The sequence below is a fragment of the Barbus barbus genome (assembly GCF_936440315.1).
Source record: "Barbus barbus genome assembly, chromosome: 1".
NCBI classification, from domain to species: Eukaryota; Metazoa; Chordata; class Actinopteri; order Cypriniformes; family Cyprinidae; genus Barbus; species Barbus barbus.
Genome location: NC_136729.1, coordinates 31,553,780 through 31,575,190, shown reverse-complemented (window position 1 = coordinate 31,575,190; position 21,411 = coordinate 31,553,780). Strand labels below are relative to the sequence as shown.

General features: G+C 37.7%; 1 protein-coding gene across 4 annotated transcripts in view; it reads left to right on the top strand.

Annotated features, from left to right (window-relative positions):
• Nucleotides 1–2,518: 2,518 nt before the first annotated feature.
• LOC306876282 (CREB-regulated transcription coactivator 3-like) overlaps nt 2,519–21,411 on the top strand; it is a 53,819-nt gene continuing 34,926 nt past the window's right edge. For all 4 annotated transcript variants that reach the window (XM_079427320.1, XM_079427318.1, XM_079427321.1 and 1 more), the window contains exons 1-4: nt 2,519–3,867; nt 14,165–14,275; nt 14,909–15,037; nt 20,958–21,019. In XM_079427320.1, the coding sequence (XP_079283446.1) occupies nt 3,736–3,867; nt 14,165–14,275; nt 14,909–15,037; nt 20,958–21,019 (434 nt within the window). In that variant the 5' untranslated portion in view covers nt 2,519–3,735. The remainder of the gene's footprint in view (nt 3,868–14,164; nt 14,276–14,908; nt 15,038–20,957; nt 21,020–21,411) is intronic.

Genomic DNA, 21,411 nt, shown 5'->3' with positions numbered 1-21,411 from the left:
TATAAGGAATATCATTCCACCAGCAAGGAACGTTGAACAAAAGTGCTCTGGAAAGTGACTTTGTGCCACTCTGTGGTACCATTAGAACTCTCTGAACAAAGATAATACATTGTGAAAAGCAGTTTGCTGTAATATTGCAGTTCACCTGTTCACACTGGTGTTTCTGTTAATAAGTAGAAAAAGAAAAGGCCCATTTAATTGTTTTAACAATTTGTATTTATTTATGAGAAAACTATTTAAAACAGTTTTTATTAATCGTTAAAAACTGAAATAAAAGAAAATAAATATTTGATTAAAAATGTAACTGCATAGAAATGTTGACTTGGCAACTAACTGAAATAAAATAACTTTTAAGTTGAAGTAATATTACTAAAAATATAATATAAAATATATAATAAAAAATAAAAATGACAAGCACATAAAATTACTAAAACTTAAATTGAAAACGAAAAATATAAACTTAAAAGCTAATTCAAAATATTAAATACTACAATAGTATATAAATATGATTAAAATAAAACTGGTACGTTTTTTACTTATTTTTTTGAACCACAACATTGCGTACAGTACAGTATTACAGTTTAACATGTTAGTCCTTTATATTCCAGCTACATTGGCATAGTTCAGTCTCAATTATATCAGACATGTTATGCAGAAAATCAAAACATCCCAGTACACCTAATAAGACCACAGAAAAAAAGAAAAACAAAATAAAGTAAAATAAATAAAAATAAAGTGGATAGAGAAGGGGGGGATGACCATGCTTGTAACAGTATTGCTCATTATTGAAATATTAAAGGCATAGCAGGGGCCCACCTCTTTGGAAAAGTCATTTTTGAAGTCGCAATGCATATGTGATTTCTTCAATTTCGTACAGTTCCCACACTTTTTGAATCCTTACATTGTATGGAGGGTCGGGTTTTAACCATCTGCATGTGATGCAAAACTGGTACATTTAACTAATTGAGATTATAGAAGTGATTCAGGGCTGCCTTTCCCAAAAGCATCGTAATCCTAAATTGATCATAGTTCCATTGGTGCCAAAGGGTCTCCGATGTTCTTAGGGTTACGATGCTTTTGGGAAACGCAGCTCAGACTAGTTAGGATATGTTTACAAAAAGGTGATTTCCAAGGTGATATACTGCATGTCACTTCATTAAATGCGCAATAAAAGGGGTGCACATACGGATCCTTGACAGGCAGTAGCATTCAGAGATTGAATTGAGGATGCTGGGATGATTCATTGGTGCTCACTTATTCAAACCCCTAGTGCTAGAGCTGATGATGAACATTGAAGTCACTTTGATATTGCAGAGCTGTATTTTACAAAGATCACTCTCACATGTTCCTCTCTTTTCTGAGTGTGACAAGACAGCAGTGGTGATATCATCCTCCTCCTATCTCTTTTGCCCATAATGCTGGGCTTCTTAGAACTGCCACAATGGAGGTCTTCTTTAAGTATAAAGGAACTATAGACTGAACAAATGTTGCATATGTCTGCACATGCCTTCAGCCCGGAGCCTTTAGTAAATATGATCAATGGAGGAAGATTTCTGGGTCAATGGTACTGTCCTGAACAAATGAATAGAAGTTGTCAGGAAGCAGTCATGACAGTTACTCTCATAGATAGCTCTATTATTTTACTGAGATCATAATGTGGATTTAAATATAATTTCATGTGTCTGGAATTGAGAGCCTCCGATCCTAGCTCAGACCCTGTTTCACCATTTACCCATGGTGCTTAGTTTGGCTATGTGTACATCTCATCTTAAATGTGTTTATCAATGTACTCAGTAACACAATCCTCAAACAGAATGATGTTTCCAGCAGCTACAGAAAATAAAGAAGAGATTGAGGTAGCAATGAAGTTACTTAATATAGAATGTGATTTAGCTAAGCAGCACCGAATGTCTCGTAGAGCTCGTCTTGCTGGTTGACCCTTGCCTTTTGTAGTGGGGTGGGGAGTAAGAGAACAGAATATATATCAAAGCATTAAAAAGCCTTATTGTAAACACACACCACTGTTCAAAACTCGGGGGTCAATAAGATTTTTTAATGTTTTGATAAATATTCAGTAAAAACAGTAATATTGTGAAATATTATTACAATTAGAAAAATATCATTTCAATTTAAAATAACCATTTTCTATTTTAATATTAATTTTCAGGAGCCATTACTTCAGTCTTCAGTGTCACATGATCTTTCAGAAGTTTTTATTTAATTTTTTATACATAAGTGATACATAAGATTTTTTTTTACATTACATTAGTCCTTACTGTAACTTCTGATCAATAATATGCCCTTTCTGAATAAAATATTTTCTTTTAAAAATCTTACAATTAGAACAGATCGATGGATTCAGAATTTCAAGATATGTTTTATAGATAGATACATAATCTAATACAGAGGAAATGTGGAGTTTTCATTTCTATTTCTAATAATTTTCTGATGGCACTTTCAACATACAGTAAATAATAGCGCTGTGTATCCCTTTAAGGGAACTCCACTGCCTCCTTGTGGACACAACTTTGAAAAAATGGTATACAGTTTTGGGGCAGGCTTGTGTATTTTTTCCTCGGCTTGTTTTCACTCGGAGTGAGGGATCGGAGTTGACAAAACAAATGTGTGCCGTGGAGTCACGAGTCGGTGGATCACAGTTCAGGTGGATCTAGATGATGGACACGGAGAAGAAAGTCCAAAGGAGTACACGCGGACGACACGATCAGATTTCACGAATCAGTAACATCTAAATATTTTCTCAGACTGGAATGACAACAGCGGAGTGTCTGATGCCGAGCTTGATTTGCTACCTTGCTGTCGCGCTGACCTGTTTACATGAGTTTTGAATGCGTAACGAGCTTTACATTGGCGAGACCACTTGTTGAAATCTCACGAAACTAAGTTCAGTATTGGAGGAAATAAGATTGATTGAATTTACCACACAAGTGGGCCGTTTAAAGAGTCAAACAACTGTTGGGTGTCATTTACAGTTCGGTTATGATATAATATTGTCATATCGCTCATTAGCTGGTTAACGTTAGCTGTCACGGCTGACTTTATCCTGTACCTGACCGAGCAAAATCAATTAATTATACACATGTATACAGTTATATCACCAACTGTCTATCTCAATTCATAAATAATGGTGGGCACTTAAATATTTATGCGGAATAAACAAAAATATGCATAATTGAAATTGTTCTCGTCAGAATCTAAAGTATTTAGCTCGCTAAATTAGCTAAAGTCGTTACTGAACTTGTTTCGTAAATCCAAGTGAAATATTTAAGCTTTTATGTTTGGCATTGCACAGTATTACACATTTTTTCCTATTTCCCCCAGATACAAAGCAAGAGGTGGTTTAGTGATGCCAAACGAAACTTGAACATTTAGCGATGTACGGTTTCCTGACAAACTTTTAGCAAATTCGGCTCATCGCCTTCATACAAATATCGGCGTTATAAGGAATTCCTATATATCGTCGTTACTTTGCACTTAAGCTGAATTAAGTCCATTAAGTTGTTAATAATACGGTTTCATCGCGTTTTCCAGCTCATTAATGGTGGCAAATCTCTAGTCATTAAAGCGACCTCGTCAAACCTCTCTAAAGCATCTGGACTGTACAATTACACGCTTTTCAGACATGGAAGGACAATTTAAAAACATTTGACTAATATATCGACAACATTCAACAATCAGTTCCCTGCGAAGTTGATCTCGAAACTCTGCGGCCCAACCATGTCTGGATCCCCGGGCTCGAGTGGCTCCAACCCGCGGAAGTTCAGCGAGAAGATCGCGCTGCACAACCAGAAACAGGCGGAGGAGACGCGGGCCTTCGATCAGCTCATGACAGACCTCACCGTCTCAAGGGTAAGCACAGACAAATTTGGTAATTACCTCGCTCCCTCGATTTCATACATCAAATGCGGCTGCCTAAGTTTGTTCTATGCGCTACTGAAGCACTCTGAATGTAAAATGCCCGACACATCGAGCTCATGAGGAGGGATTATGCCAGTGGCTGACTGCTGTCATTCACACTGCACACATTCATATGGACATCATTAAAGGGCTGATGCCTTCAATTTGTCTAATCATATTTACGAGTCTTCACCTGATCGATCGTTAATTATATTTTGCCTGAGCTGTAAGTAGCAAACATAATTTTTCTTTGAGTGCAGATGATTTTGATAGATTTTGAAGTCACCATGGCAACCATTGTTTCCAGACAAGATGCCATACTTACTACACTACTGTAAATCAACAACATACAAGACAGAATGAGCACAGACACAGCAATGATGTTACTTTGATGCTGTCCCTAGGTGGGGGATATAGCTCACTTTGGCCTGTAAAAAATCTTTCCAAACATTTTATGAGTGTGAGAAATTTAAAGTTTGTGTAGGCCTATGGTAAATTTGCAGCTATGCAAAGGAGGGAGTTTATTTGTATGTACTTTGTAATGGATAATGTACAGTCAGTCAGTGGTTATTGGAAATTAAACTCAACATGACCCTTAAAACGGAAGGTTCTTATAAAATAACCACCTTCAGGGTGATCTATAAGACCCCTTCAAGATCTTATTCAGTTTGTTGAATTTAATTGTAAAATAATAATAGTTTTCATATTCATTTAAAAAGTGCTTTTTCAAAACTCAAGGTTGCTTTACAGGCTTGTTTGTTTGGCATTAGTAACCAGTTGACTCTACATGATCTTGCATATATGGCTGCTTACCAAATAAATCTTAGACAACACAAGTTACATAGTGGTTAGTTATACAGAGTTGACCTTGACGATGATCATGGTTCAGAAATACTTTACCACTGATTGTAGCCAATAACCAACCAACCAACCAGAATTACCATTTTTGGTTCCCCAAAGAACTTATCAGTGAACAGCTCTTAAAATAACCTTTTTTTTTCTTCAGTGTGAGTATTTTAATCATCTTAAAAACTTTTTTCACCATAAAGATTGCAGCGGTTCCAAAGACACCAATAAAAGACCTTGTAATGAAGAGTGATAAAACTTGACTGATTTAATATGCCCACCTGTAGACATGCCCTGGTGAAGATTCACTAATAGTTTATGATTTTAAACATGAACTGTAACGGGTTCTTTGTTGTTAGAATCTGTGGTTACCCTGGTAAACATAGGGACCATGTCAGAGGCTTTTAGTGTGCTGAGCTGCTTTGCATTTTCAGTTTCATTTACATACACATCATGTAAACATTTAAAGGTGCTAATACATCATGATCACACTTGTAATGTTGAACATCATCATTTGTTCCAATTTTTCCAAACCCGTAAGACCTTTGTTTATCTTCGGAACACAAATTAAGACATTTTTTATATAATCTGAGAGCTCTCTGATCCTGCATAGACAGCCATGCAACTACCACGTTCAAGGCCCAGAAAGGTAGTAAGGACATCGTTAAAATAGTCCAAGTGACATCAGTGGTTCAACTGTAATTTTTTCATAATTTAAATTTTTGGGTGAACTATCACTTTAACTGTGAGTTATGGGGAAAAAAACAAAAAAACGCTTGTGCATACTGTATCTTTGCATGACTGAGTTTAGAGTTTGGGTTATGTTTTAGTTTTTGCTGATGTCTGCAATGAATTATTTTAGCTGTCGAAGTATGTTTTTAGAGAAGGGTTAAGAAATGTTAGTCAGGTGTAGTGGTTTAACTCTAGATCTTTCACCAGTAGGAATTGTTTTAGCAGAGAGCAGCTCTGCCTCAGACAGCGCACTGTCTCTGTGTGGAGTCTGTAGGCGGGAATGAATGAATATGATCTGCCAGTTCATTATTTGGCTGCCTTCTCTTCTAGGGCACAAGAACACGTGGTTGTGTTATAGTAAATACCAGAGTTTAAAATCATACCTCTTTACAAACAATCTGCCTTGACAATGGAATGAGCCTTGGTGGAAAATGCTAAAAAATAGCAAGTTTGTGTTAAAAAAACCGTATTGAATTGTATACGTTTTTAAACATTGTGTTCTGTCACAAACCTCTCAGTACTACATACATCATTTGGGCTGATGTATGTAGTATGGGCTGATAGCCAAATACTGATTATTGTGAGAATTGTGCTTTTTAGCAAATATTGTTAGCAATGATACACAAATGAAATGAATGTTTACTGTTGCCTGTGTGGCAATGATACCAAAGGAAGCGGCAAAAATGTGTCAGTACTACCAATTGCGATGAAATGACTAACAATGCTTCTGGCATCCTTTGTTTTTGATTTCTCTTGAGCCACTCAAATAAACAGCAATGCCACAGTGTTTACACTTGATACTTTTCGAGGAAATTAAGAACCTACAAATGGCTTAATTATATTTATGGTGTCTGCACATTAAACTGGTATCAACAAAGGGATCATTTGACACTTTTTTTTTTTTTTTTTATTAATTGTTTTTTAATTTTGTCATTTTTTAAAACAAGAAAAAGTTTCAGAATCGAATATGTAATTTGATGGTCTGCTTATAGAAACAGATTTGACAACTTCAGGTTTTTATGTATTGGAGAGATTTGGCTTAAAGCAAAGACCAGATGTTTTCAGAGCCGTAGTGACTCTTTCCATTTTCAGTAGGATTTGATAAACAGAAATGTAAACACAACTTTGTTACACCACTTGTTGTCTATAAGCCCACTACATGTTTGCATGCAGAAAGTCATCCAGCTGCAGGCGCGCTGACTCTCCATTGGCATGTCCAGCCTTTGCAATTGGTTGTGGATCAAGGTCTCTGTTATTTTTTAGACATCAGCACTGTTTTTCAGTCTTTCACACATTTATTGGTAAAAGTTAACAATAAAAACTAAAATTGAGAATTTAATGCCCTGCTTCATGAGGAAAATGTTGAATAGGGAAACTCAATGTTTAGTTTAATTTTAATGTAAAATAATGAAAAACTGTTTCTGGAGGTTGTAGTAATAATAACAATGTGTGATGTTGACAGGAGAGGAAAAGCATAAGCCTAAGCAAGCTGCCCCAGGGAAATCCTCTGCTTCACTAAGCAGCTTGGTGCTGCTCCACAGCTGGGGTGTCATTGTTTTGATAACGGTGTACATTGAAAGGCTCGATGTGACTCTCCATGACCCCAGAGTGTGCTGAGAGCAAGGATCTGTGCTTGTTTATTAACAAGCCCATGTTTCTAAGCTGTCTGCCTGGAACAGTGTCAGCAATGGGTTTGAAGTAGCATTTTTCTTACTGCTTTTATGTGATGTGAGTGAGGGAGTATTTTGTGATGTGTTGTTTTATGGCCAATCTTTTTAAGCACAATAATCTAGAGTGAGGTTATGTAAGTAGAGGCCAGTATGGGCAAAGCATGATATATGAATGTGTTTCTCACATCTAAATAGGACTGTGCTGTTCATTGAAATAAAGTTGGCTTTTTACATCATCAATGCTCCCTTTAGTACTTCCTGTCACCAGCTAGCAGGTACAGTAGGCATATTTAACAGCAGCATTCAAGTAAGAAATAAAATAACCAAATGTCTTAACTGTAATTAGCTAAGTATTGATTTTTATTAAAGCTCCAAAAAAAGTTCTTCAGTGAAGAGCAGTGAAGATTTTCTCTTTATTTAGCTAATTAACATTAAGGACACAGACAACATAGATTTATTAATCTGCTGTCATTTTAAGATTTAATGTAATGAAGCACATCTGATTTCCTCCCAACTGTTCACTTAAATTAACTTAAGACACCACAGGCTGTGTTTTTGACAGTTTAAGTGGAATAAGCACAGTTACATTAATTTCCAATTTGACTGCATTAAACTTAGTTGTGTATAGGTTTATAGTGTTTTTTTACTTCATTGTTTGTATGTCTGTATTTATGTAGCACCGTGGTCCTGCGAGGCATGACATTTCGTTCCACTGTATGTCCCCACACGTAGCGGAATGACAATAAAGCTCAACTTGACTTAATTGTGAGTGAAGTCTGAGAGCCTTTTACAACCGAAAGAACCAAAATTCCACTCTCAAGTTCAGGTACAGTGTGAACTGAGTTCTTTTTGTTTTTGGTTTGGGTCACTGACACACCAAGCCAACTTCAACTGAACAAGCCAACTGTTTGACAGCATCTGGACCACAAAGCTGCACCTGAACACACTGCACAGCTGACTGCAAACTAACACATGTGCGTTCTGCGCCTGTGCATATTAACTGTCTATATTAGCAGCTATCAATAGTAAATATTCCTTATAACCCCCCCTAGAGCCTTGCGCTCAGAAAACTATAAACTTCTGGTAGTGCCTAGGACAATTCGTCATCAAAAAGGCGATAGAGCTTTTTCAGTAATAGGGCCGAGATTGTGGAATGAGTTGCCGCTACATATCAGGTGTGCTAAATCTCTGTCAATGTTTAAGAAACTCCTGAAAGCTCACTTTGGGGTGGCAGCTTATGTGAGTTAATTTACATAGTAGGTTATATGTGACTGTTAGATTGTCTATATGTGTGTGATGGTGTTTTGGTTGTTTGCTTTTATGTAAAGCACTGTGGGTAACCCCTGAGGTTCTTTTTATTTTATATAAATAAACCAAACCAAACCAAATATTCATCATTCAAAAGGAAATGACATAATGTTAACAAAGCAGCACTTGCTTACCATTTTGAATATCAGTAACGTTGATAACCTTCGCAAGTGGCTCATGTTATTATGAAAACATTCACATATTGGAATGCTTGGGTAAGACCACGTAACATTAAAACTTCTGTCTGTGCAGCCTTCATTTACTAACTAGGTTTCATTTGCTAAACTGAACATCCAATCAGAGTTCTCACTTGCTCCGATGGCCCCCCCAATGCCGATTCAACATGTTAAATCAGGCAAACGTCCGCCGACAAGTGGAACACACCAAACAAACTAGCCCCCCCCCCATATTTTAACATTTCAATCATACTGTCATGTGTTTATGTCTCATCTTGACTTTATCAGCATTTTTATCCAGATGATCAGGTCGACCTGGGAACTAAGGTTCACTTAATGAGGGAACTAAATGTCTTTTCCAACTTGAAATATACTGCCACAAAGAATTGTTTGTTACTCAGAATCTGTACAATATCATGGACCGTAAGTATCACTTGGTCGCTGAAGCTACGTTTACATGCACAATTTTTGGTTCAATCGGACTGAATTCATTCCGATTGATGAATCTGAATGTAGTGTTTACATCAACGTTAAATAAAGTGATCGGGTTTATGTGCGCGTTTATATGTCACAGGCTTCAAATCGGAATTATTTTTTTTTACATGCGCACACTGCACAAATATAGACTTTCTCACAAACCACGTTAACATGTACCCTTTTTTGTCATTCCGATTAAAATCATTCCCATTGAAAGAATCGGTGGACTGTTTACATGAGACGTTATCTAATCCGATATGGTGTTTACATGTGCCTGTGCTTTCGATTTTAGGATACGCTAATAGCCTACAGTGACAACGAAAACAAGTCACCAGAGGAAAAAACGCCCATATTTACGTTAATATTTTTAATAGCTGCTTGCACTTGCTTAGAATAAACGGCTAATATTTGAATCCCTTGCGTTCATTCGAGTGCTCAGTGATATGGCTAGAACACGATCATAGAAATCATATGCCCCTCTATAATGCAGCTCTGAAATGAATTGTACTCTAATACAACAAAGTTTTACTGTACTTAAATGGAACAAATGCACGATTTCTTACCAAGTGTTGCTGAACAATGAATCAAAGGATCGTTGCTTTATGAACACAGGGAGTGATCGCAATGAGCTATAGCACACATAACAAACGTATTTTCGTACAATATTCATGGCGAGAGCACATATAAATTCAAGCAGATTGGAAATTATGAATTAGAATCAGAATGAGCTTTATTGGCCAGGTATGTTTACACATACAAGGAATTTGTTGTAGTGACAGAAGCTCCACAGTGCAACAGAAAGACAGCAACAGGACAGGACACAGGTAATGAAACAAAATAAGAAATAGCCAATAACCAATGTACAAAGCAGCAAAAAAAACAATATATAATAGACGACTATGTATGTATGTATGAATCTGTAATCTATTTAATACAAATGACAGGCAAATTTTGGTCAAGTTGTTTATTTTCATTGAGCTATACTTTCACTATCATCATTGTGTTGTCTCTAAGCTGAAAAGCAGAAAATTGCACTTCATTTCTGATGCGTTTTTCACTCCGGACACGAGAGCAGATAGTCCGTAACACAGCAAGCATTCTCCATTCTAATGTGTTTTTAACTGTATAATTAAAAATGTAACGTTATACCTTCACTATTACCCAGTCTCGGTGTCCCCAGATCACAGAATGTACTGCGTCGCCGACATCGACCTCTTGACGTGATGACGTAGATGCAAAGTAATCGGTTTAATGCGTTTACATGGTAGAATTGTAATTTTGTTCGGTTTATAGAAAGGTTTATCCCACCTCTCTCAAACTGATTACAGTTTCATTGGGTTTGGGCATTTTTATTCCGATTGAGGTGTTTATATGGAGCATTTTCATTCGGATTGGACTTTTAAACCGATTGCAGTGCACCATGTAAACGCACCTACTGTTTGCACATAATAACTACTCTCCTTCACTGTCTCTTTATTTGTTTTTAACAGCAGAATTAATAAAATTTTTGGATAAATATACATATTAATCGCTGTGCCGTGCTGCTCATATTTATTACTCAGAAAAATGCCCCTCCCCGCGCCCATAACGGGTTGCCTGTGGCTGAGAATCCAAAACAAGGACTGGTGGGAGGTTGTCCTGATCCACTTCACAGTTGCCGAGTGAAAGGAGAGTTTTATATTGACAGGACACGCATTTATACAACACTTTATCAAAAGGATGAACCGCTAGTTCTGCGCATCATACGTCATTGCGCTATTTCTGCGTCATTGCACATGCGTTGCCCTTTCAGTTTCGGTTTTCAATCCGATCGAGTGTTTACATGCACGCTCAATCAAATTAGAAAAGGAATAAGCCACCCACTTTATTCCGATTGAGCTCAATCGGATCGATTAAGGTGTTTACATGAAGGCTTTTCATTCCGATTGAGCCGTCAATCCGATTACAAACGGATTAGTTGGTTACATGTAAACGTAGCCCGAGTGTAGTTTGGGCTCCTCCTCAGTGCATCCTATAAATGTTGTCATGTCTTTCACACATTCAGTCTGTTTTTCTTCATTAGTAAAATGCAATTTTATAGGAGGAGTTGAATCATGTAGACAACAGATTAAGTAAAAATATTAATATGCAATAGCGCATATATAGCAAAATGCTCCTCTTTATAGTTATTTTCTAGCTGACTGATGAGCTTATGGACACTGAGTGGTTATTCTAAATGTATTATTACAGTGCAATGTTTACAAGCTTTACGCGGACTAGGCCTACTTGTATTGTACTGAAAGTGTACGCTGGTGGTCCGCATTAAAGAGCGCCAAAACCTTATTGTTTGAATTTCGTTATGAATTTGGCATAATTTTAAAGCTGATATTTTGTTTATTAAAAAGTAACAAAGCACAAAGCTTTTTGCGATTATTGGACGGCAAGTGTGCTTCAAAAAGGCTAACATGAAGTTCACGCATTACAGAACACAGCATATAGACTAAAAAAATACCAGGTACTGTACCCAGTGGAAAACCCCCCAAAAGTGAGACGTACTGAACCGCACCGTGCCGTACCATGCAGTGGAAAAGCACCATAAGATCTCGATAAGAAGTCATATTGGTAATGATTATAAATAAGAATTGTTGACGATATTGCCAATATCCACAGCTTTTCTGCACTTGTACGTCACCATCATTTCAATCTTTCTCGTTGCTGCACAACTGGAGCTGCGTTTAGCAGACTGTGTGCGGCAGAGGCGAGGACTGTTTGAAACTTTTTTCCACAAAAACTTTGACGCGCATCCTCTTTTAATTTTAAGTTTAATACCTGAACTTAACAAAAGATGTGATCGCAAAACAATCAGGAAAAAAGGCCTTACATGCAAATATTTAAGTCATAACATGTAAATATATTAGGGCTGCCATTAACGACTATTTTTATTTTGATTAATCTATCGACTAATTTATCGATTAAACGATTAATTTCCCTAAAAAAAAATCAACAATTTTACTTATATTATTATATATATATATATATATATATATATATATATATATATATTTACTTATATTTTATTGAACCAAATGAAATCCAAATTTCTATGAAATCCTTTTTTTAAAGCACAACAGAGTGCAAGAAGCAAGTGTCCATCTCAGTCCAAATCACTGAAATCAAAGTTCAGTATTATAGTGTAAGAATGACAACAAATCCATGTGTTCTAGTCTAATAATAATAACATTAGAATCAAAAAACACTTTTTAAAGGAGTATTTACCAGAAATATTATTTACCAGAATTTATTTAGGAGAAAAAATGTAAATGTGCAGTATTTCTGAAAAAAATAAAATAAATAATAATTATATATATATATATAAAATTGTATATATTATTATTTTATTTTTTTTCAGAAATACTGCACATTTATTATAAAATAAATAATAATAATTATAAAATCAATTAATTTGAGATGCTTTTGATATTAAAATTTAATGGAGTATAGAAAAATGAAAATGGTAAAAACTGAATTTGGAAATAAAACGGATTTCATAGGGCCCTATAATTATAATTATACATTTTTTTTTGTGGTACTAAAAATAGATGTAAGTGAACAATAGCCTTTAGAATTACTTAAAATACATATATAATAGCAATGAGGCAATAATAATTAGTTCAAATAAAGTATCAAAAGCAAGAAATCATATGGTTTTATTGAACAAAACTGTTAAAATACATAATGTATTCTAAACAATAGAGCTAATGTAGATTACGCGTTACAACAAAGGCCTGCAGGGGCGCCGACGGCCTGACGATTGTTTTTACATATTACTGTTTAATATTGACCAAGCACCATTTAATTCATACGTACACTTAATCTTTAATATTTGGCCATTTCCGACGGTCGGCTGACTAAGTTTTCTCAGTGTGTTCCGCGCCGTCGGCTGAAGTTGGTCCTCGTCGGGTTTTTTTGGCCGATTCGACATGTTGAATCGGCGTCGGAGCTCGTCAGTCAGTCGGGCCATCTGATCATTCTTATTGGCCGTTCAGCTGGCGAACCAGTGCATGAGAAAGGCACAGAACGTACTTGGCCGTCGGGTGTCGAGCGTCGGCTTGGTGTGTCAGGGCAACTTTGGACCCAGACGCTGCTGACGTGAGCCGACCTCGCTGTCTGCTTTCATCGCCACTAATTCGTCGACGTCAGCTCAAGACTCAAGACTTTTTTTTATGTCACATACACAATTATACAGAGCTTGGTGTGTACCGGGCTTTACAGTTGATTGCAAGTTGGCATTCAGATCTGTCTCCATCCAGTCAAGAACCGATGAATATAAATAAATCCCCTCCCTACACATTTATATATATCGCAATGATCCATTTCATTGTACAAAAGATCTCTCACTCCTTCCATTTAATCTCAACTTTAAAGAGCAGCTCTATTTATTAGCAGCACAATTTGGACATTGCTTCTGAGTTTGTAGTTTTTGCCTTCCTTGTTTCTGTTTGAATGTACTTGTTTATCTTTTTTTTAATTAATTCATTGATGCCTTAGCAGCGAAGTGAGATTTTAAATATTTATCAAATGGCAATTCCATCATCTTTTAAAACAACTGCTATATAATTCAGATGATGCAAGTTTTTTTTTTTTTTGTCATATTACACAGCCCTACATCTAAGCACTGTGTAACTAAGGTTTTGTTCTTTGGCTTAAAAAATATCTGTGTTTTGGATTAAAAACGGGCTTCAGTTTATGTGTAGTAACCCATTGATATCACTAAATGAGGTCAGTCTTTGAGATTCAAATTTTGTCCTTTGGTTAGTAGGAGGAAGGAACGCCTCCTGATTTGCTTGTGCCTGATCAGAATTGATAATTTTCATTGTTTACTCTTGCCGCACAACAAAATCCACACTGTCCTTCAGCTTGACCTCAGAGGTACACTTAAAACCAAACTAATTTCCAAGAATTTCCACCTCAGTTAAATGCATATGTTCTAAAATGCCTCGGCAGACTCTCATTCTTTTTTCTTTTTCAAGTGCATTCACTGTGTCTTCCTCTTGATTAAAGGTGCAGTACCAGAAGATCCAGCAGCTCCGTCTGTCACAGAACCGGGCGCAGTACTACGGTGGCTCGCTGCCCAATGTCAACCAAATAGGCAATGCCAGCACTGATTTCCAGGTACCTGAATTGTCCTCCATCCACTTATTTAAGTCTACTAAATCTGTCCAGCGAGTCATGTTCATTTAGGAGAAGATAAGCCCAAGCCATATACTCTGCTTTTCTACCCTCAGATAAACAATGTCAAGAGATGGTAATTGCAAACCTTCTCCTTTAAAAAAACAAAGAGTGTATTTGTCCCCACCTCTTAGTCTGCCCTCACTTCGCCTACTCCTTCAGTACATGGCTTTCCCCACAAGTACACTTGATACAGCGGTGCGCTCCAAGAGCTAAAGAACTGTGTCTGTGTCTATCCCCTATGGAGAGCAGTGTTGTATACCTTCAGGTGAAAGTGCTCTTGTTGCTGTGAATAAAGCTTCTTTGAGACATCGAGCAGTGATCCCTACTTTTTGTCTGCCATGAGAATCCAAACCAAGAAAGGTAAAAGCACTTTGGAGTAGAGTGAATTCACCTGGGGACACAAGCTAATGGTGGCACTTTGAAAATGTATGCGTGTATTTTGTTTGTGTATTCTGCATCTCCAAAAATATGGATGCTCTGTCTTTTCACTAACCATTTTTACAATTCAAGTAATTTATGACAGATTTCCGCATTTGTGAGGAAAATGTTAACCGAGAAGGTGTTTCTCCACAGGGGACTTTTCCCTCCGGACTGGACTCTGTGCGAGGGACCAGACACCATGGTCTGGTGGAGAGGGTCCATCGAGACCGCAATAGGATCAACTCACCGCACCGCAGGCCCATTGACAAGCACGGGCGGCAGATATCCTTTAAGTTCACTAGCATAAAGCCTTTGTAGAGGAAAAAAGTGATCTGTGAGGGTCTTTACTTGAGCTTACGCTAGTAGATGCATCATTATTATGAGCTCACAATGTTGCATGTGTCATACATGTTGACCTTTGCTCATGTGGGCATCTTTTTTGAGGCTTCAGGCTGTGTGATGATCCTTTATGTATTGATATTCCCACTGCTGCACTGTGGGTGTGAATGAGTGGGTAACTGCAATAACCTGCTGTTTTCTCCCCGCTCATGTTTGTTTGTTTTTTTCTTCCAGTGAGAACCGTTTAGAGATTTGAGTATCAGTACTCTGGTGTCCTCGTTAGTGGGTGATTAACAAACCTCGCCGCAGATCGTATTGCGCATTCTGCCGCCAGTTCTGCATTCATTCATTCAGCATGCAGGTTGATGAAGTCACTGGCTACGCCGGCCCGGCCGGTCTTTTATCCTCCTTGGTTGTGTAGTTGATGGATTTCATTCATCAATTTTTCAGCGGTTGTTTGTAAGCTTAATCGTCTGTGGGCTCAAAAATCATTTCGGTTTGCAGATTTAGCTTAGTGCTAAAGATTAAATAAAAATAAAAAGGTCTTAATGCCTTGTGAGTTACCACACTGTTTTGAAGATGTGGAATGCATGAACTCGTCCACTGATCTAGTTTTGATTTTAGCTTCGGTCTTTTGAAGCCACGCAGAGGTTTTGAATTATCTAGTACCAGAGTAAGAAGCTACTCCATAGTCCTTAATATTGGGATAGTTTGGGAATGGTCCATGCTCTGATGCCGTGCCATGCGGAGAGACAACAAAGGCAGCGTGAGGGAGACAGAAGAAAAAAAGTGTGGCAGAGTTGAGTTACGTAAGAGCTTTGAATGATGGGTTCAAAGCAATTCCACACGGTTTGCCACAGCCGCCCTTGTTCTTTGAGCGGGAAAAGGCATTTGTGACCGCAGTCATGCTAAAAACTGCAAGACCTGTTTGTCAGAATTCTGTCGAGACTGTGCTCTGTGAATTGAACCACTCCCTCCCCAAGAACTCAAGATATTCTGGCTTATTCTCGCGGGTTCCTTCAGTCTCTGATGATTTTTTTTCCCCTTCATCTTGTTTTCTGTTTTCTGTTTATATTGTTTAATTTTTGATTGTTCACATTAATTGCTAAGCACTTGTTTCTAGTTGTCTCTGAAACAGAGAATTATTTTAATGAGTATTTTAATGGTTGCTTTCAGGTTTTTGTTGTTGTTGCTTTCAGTTTGAGAGTTCAGCATGGGTCTCGTGACTCTCGTTCCTGTGAACAAGAAGGCTTACTAACACTCATTAATCTGATGCAGCAGAGAGTCTAGATTGATATAGCTCCATTCTAACTCGTTCTTCAGGGACTTGTTTGTGGTGCATCACTGTTTCTCATACTGAAATTTAGGGATTAAAATGAATGTTTAACTTTGTAAACTAAATTGTCCTGCATGTTTTTTAAAGATGATTTTTACATTTACATTTTGGCAGCTGCTTTTACCAAAGCAACTTGTATTGCATTCATGCTCTACATTTGACCAGTTCATCCATTCTCTGGAAATCAAACCTATGACCTTGGCATTGCTAACGCCATGCTTTACTGTTTGAACTATAGGAATGAATTCCTTCAGTCACACTGCTCGTTGAGAAGCATGCTGTTACTTTTCTAAGCGATCACACCACATGTGGGCACATACACACTGCAAAGTCTAAAGAGGTGAATCCTGTCATTTATTGTTTGTTCGGTGCGTACAGTCACTTCTGACATTTTGATGAGTGGTAATCATAATAATGTTTTGGCATCCATGAATGATAAACAAGAATGCAAACCAATATTTGCATAATGTTTAACCAATATGTATGACCGACGTTATATTAGTGACTTGAAGAGGCATTATTTCTGGAAAAATTAAAGGGGCCCTGAAATGCATTTTCAGACTTTATATTATGTTTCTGGAGGTTAGCATATCAAGTTAGCACATTTTTTTGTACCAAATTAGTTATTTGTAAACTATTTGTATAAAAAAAAATTCCATCATCATTTTCACTTTCTGTCAACAACACCATTTCAAGAGTGTAACTTCTTTCAGAAATGCAAGTAAATGGTCACTGCTGTGAATGGTGAACTTAATTGCACTATTTTGATGCTCGATACGGCCAGTGCTGTAATACAGCTGCATATGTTTAAGCCCGAGTAAGATTCGTAAGCAGAAGAAAATGAATCCGCTTCAGCATGGTGATTGCTCGCACTTGCTATTTTTTGTTTTATAGTTCTAAAACCGTTATTTTAACTACTTGTTGGACGTCTATAATTAATTTATATTTAGACAAACTGGCAACATGTAAAGAGTAGTTAAAAAATGAGACAAACAAACAAAAACGTTCTCATTCAATTGCTCAGGCACGTTGTTAAAAAATCTCCCTGATTTGATTTATTGTGGAGTATTATTGTAGCGTAACCTCTCATACATATAAAATTAAGCAGTTTTATTTTCTATTTCATTAAGTAGAACACAATTTTATTGCTTCTTGTTTAAGCATCTAAAACGGTGAGCTATTTTTGGCATGACCACTTATTATTAGCATATTTGGGATTGTTTTTTTGTTGTTGTTTTTTATAAATCTGGGCAGTCATGGGTTGGAATTATATAGAGTTTTGGCCTTATTTAGGCATATTTCTGTGATTTAAAATAGCTTATTTTGTTGGACCCAGCCTGATCTGGCAACACTGTCTCTGTGGACCTAGTATACAGTATGTGGTGCCCATAGACTGCAGGGCCTCTAAAAACAACTACAGTACAGAGATACCAACTCGAGTCAAAATATGGGAATAAAAAAAGATAAATTGATAAAAGCTCATAAAATAACAAAAACGTAATGTGAAATTAAAACTGAAAATCTAAAAATAAATGCTACTTCATAATATTAATAAATACTACAGTAATATATAAATCAAATAAAGTCTATAAAAACTACATACATCACCCCTAGCATTATGATGGCAAGTCTTTAAAGCTATATGCCACTCACAATTTCTAATCTACATTTAATCTAAATGAACCGATTCTCTAAATAAACATTCGCCCACTAAAGCATTTCATTTTCATGCCACTCTAATTCTGCTGAGTGAGAGAATATGATGGTTTTAAAGCCCAAATTTGCTTTTTTTTTTTTTTTCCAGATTTTTTTTCCCCTTTAGCGCCAGATGTCCCTCACAGTGTTGGCTTGTTTTGCTCTCATCGATTCAGCCACGTCTGCCAAGATTAGACTCTCTCACAGGCTCGCTAGCCAACTTCTTCCTAACCCATGTAGTTGCTGTCGAGCCGCATATATCACGCCAGATGCCTTGATCTTGCTTTGTCTGTGGAGTGTTTCTGGAATGATGTCCAATCGGAGGATGAGCAGTGTGGGTCGAGTGTGAAATGTCAGAGAGAAAGGTTAGCTCACCCACACCATCCTGGAGCTTCTGAGACGAAGGTGCTGTCACAGCCACCCTGTCTCTCCACACCGCTTCAGCGGCCAAGGGCTAATTAGATTTTAGGAAGGATCCCTCGTAATCCAAGCCGTCCGGCTTATGTCGTCATTGCTTTCCCCCTCCCAGGCCGCATATCAACAACAGTATTCACACAGTGTCACGCCAGGGATTTCATACATATGATGGCGGCTATCGATGTGCACAGTGTGTTTGAACGAGGAGGCCTAAGATGTTTTTTCTGTGACTTGGCTTTGGCTGCTCATTGGTTGGTTGTTCAGTGTTGTGTCATGGTGAGGGTCACGGGGCAGGCTGGTGGTTGAAAGGTTGGCATGAAGAGCTCAGTCTCTCATTACTGCAGCAGAACTGATGACTAGGTTTTCCAGGCCTTAGCAGATGTTAAACCGAGAAAGACTCTGTCCTGCTTTCTGTCTTGTAAATCCACCCCTCCTCACATTTGGATGTGAGAGTCTTGGCACAGAGCGACATGACGAGGCAGCATTGTCAACATCGGTCTGAGTTGAGGAAACTGTGTTTACTCAAGGAGTTCTTCAGCTGGACTGTTTTCGCTCCTATAATTCCTGTAACTTTTGTTAGAGGGTTGAGTGGATTTGGACCGCACAAGTGAGATTTTAAAAGGGTCATGTGAGCATAATAGACTTATTTCAAAAGCATTGAAAAAATATAATTGACCCCAAACTTTTGAACAGTAGTGCAGAGGTGTAATTTAGGCAAGGCAAGTTTATTTATATAGCACATTTCATACACAGTGGTAATTCAAAGTGCTTTACATAAAAGAAAGTGAAATAGACATTAAAAATCAATAAAAACATGGAAATAAAAACAAGGAATTTTAAAATGATAAAGAAATTGATTTAAAATAAATTTAAAGAAAATGATTATACTTAAAATTCATTGCAGTCAGGTCGGACATATAGCACAGTGCTCATTCAACAAATGCACAGTTAAACAGATGAGTTTTGAGTCTTGATTTAAATGTGGCTAATGTTTTAGCACATCTGATCTGTTCTGGAAGCTGGTTCCAACTGCGGGCCACATAATAGCTAAAAGCAGACTCCCCTTGTTTTGTGTAAACCCTTGGTATTTCTAACTGACTCGATCCTAATGATCTGAGTGGTCTGTTTGGTTTATATTCAGTGAGCATATCAGCAATATATTTAGGTCCTGGGCCATTGAGTGACTTATAAACAAGTAAAAGTACTTTAAAATCAATCCTAAATGTAACTGGAAGCCAGTGTAAGGACCTGAGGACTGGTGTGATATGCTCAGATTGTCTGGTTCTAGTCAGAATCCTGGCAGCAGCGTTCTGGATGAGCTGCAGTTGTCTAATGGTCTTCTTGGGAAGACAGGTGAGGAGACCGTTACAGTAATCCACCCTGCTGGTGATAAAGGCATGAACAAGTTTCTCCAAGTCTTGACTGGAAACAAAACATCTAATTCTTGCAATGTTTTTGAGATGATAGTATGCTGATTTAGTTACTGCTTTGACATGACTACTGAAACTAAGGTCTGTCTCCAGAATCACCCCAAGTTTTTTAGTTGTTTGACCCCTAGAGTCAAGGTATGCATTCACCTTGAGAACTTCATCTTTGTTTCCAAATGCAATGACTTCAGTTTTCTCCTTGTTTAACTGAAGAAAGTTCTGGCCCATCCAACTGTTAATTTCATCAATGCATTGGCAGATGGAGTCAATGGGGCTGTAGTCATTTGGAGATAAGGCTAGGTAAATCTGGGTATCATCAGCATAGCTGTGATGGGCAATTTGGTTCTTCCTCATTATCTGACTTAGTGGGAGCATATACAGGCTAAACAAAAGATTTACAGCTTAAAAAGTGACATACGGCCAAGTACGGTGACCCATACTCGGAATTCGTGCTCTGCATTTAACCCATCCAAAGTGCGCACACACACACACACACACACACACACCGTGAACACACACCCGGAGCAGTGGGCAGCCAATGCTGCGGCGCCCGGGGAGCAGTTGGGGGTTCGGTGCCTTGCTCAAGGGCACCTCTGTCATGGTATTGAGGGTGGAGAGAGCGCTGGACATTCACTCCCCCCACCTACAATTCCTGCCGGCCCGAGACTCGAACCCGCAACCTTTGGATTACGAGTCCGACTCTCTAACCATTAGGCCACGACTTCCCCATATGTTCCACAATGTTGTGAAGAAAAAAGAGAACTTTGGAAAAACAAACTTAACATTTAATGAAAAATGTAAATATTACCTTCAAATATACAAATACAGTAAAAGTCCAAACTAGACAGTCTGAAAAATGGTCTAGACTAGAGAAATGAAAATATTTTTGAGATTTATGCCTTATATATATATATAAACAAAGTTTGAAGCATGTGTGTTTGTGACATTTGCCTGTGAAAGTTTCAGAAGATTTCCTTGACTGAAATACGCTGAGAGCTCTCCATATGGAACGATGTACCTTTCTCCTCCCCCTGACAACAGCTGGAGAAGGTGAGTCCTGCCCTTAAAACTATTAGGACCGATGTAGTCCTGCACACACCCATCCACCGCCAACAAATATGTGTCTGTGCATTCATTACATACATTGTCACATTATACTTCATGATCATATCTCCTGTCAGTTGCAGGGCAGAGTGCAAAGATGATGGTATCTTGAAACAAAGCCATCGTAGTGACATCAAGCGGTGTTACGAGAGAGATCATGTCACATTAGAGGGAGTGTTACTGTGTGTTTTGCATTTGCATAGGCTATCCCCACAGATGCCTGAAAAGAAAACAGTAATGACACATTTGTTTTTTTAGCGCAGAGAAAATCCGCACCCGCAGCAAAAGATAAGACTTGCAAAAGGTTAGATAAAACGAAAGTGTTCAAAGAGACATAC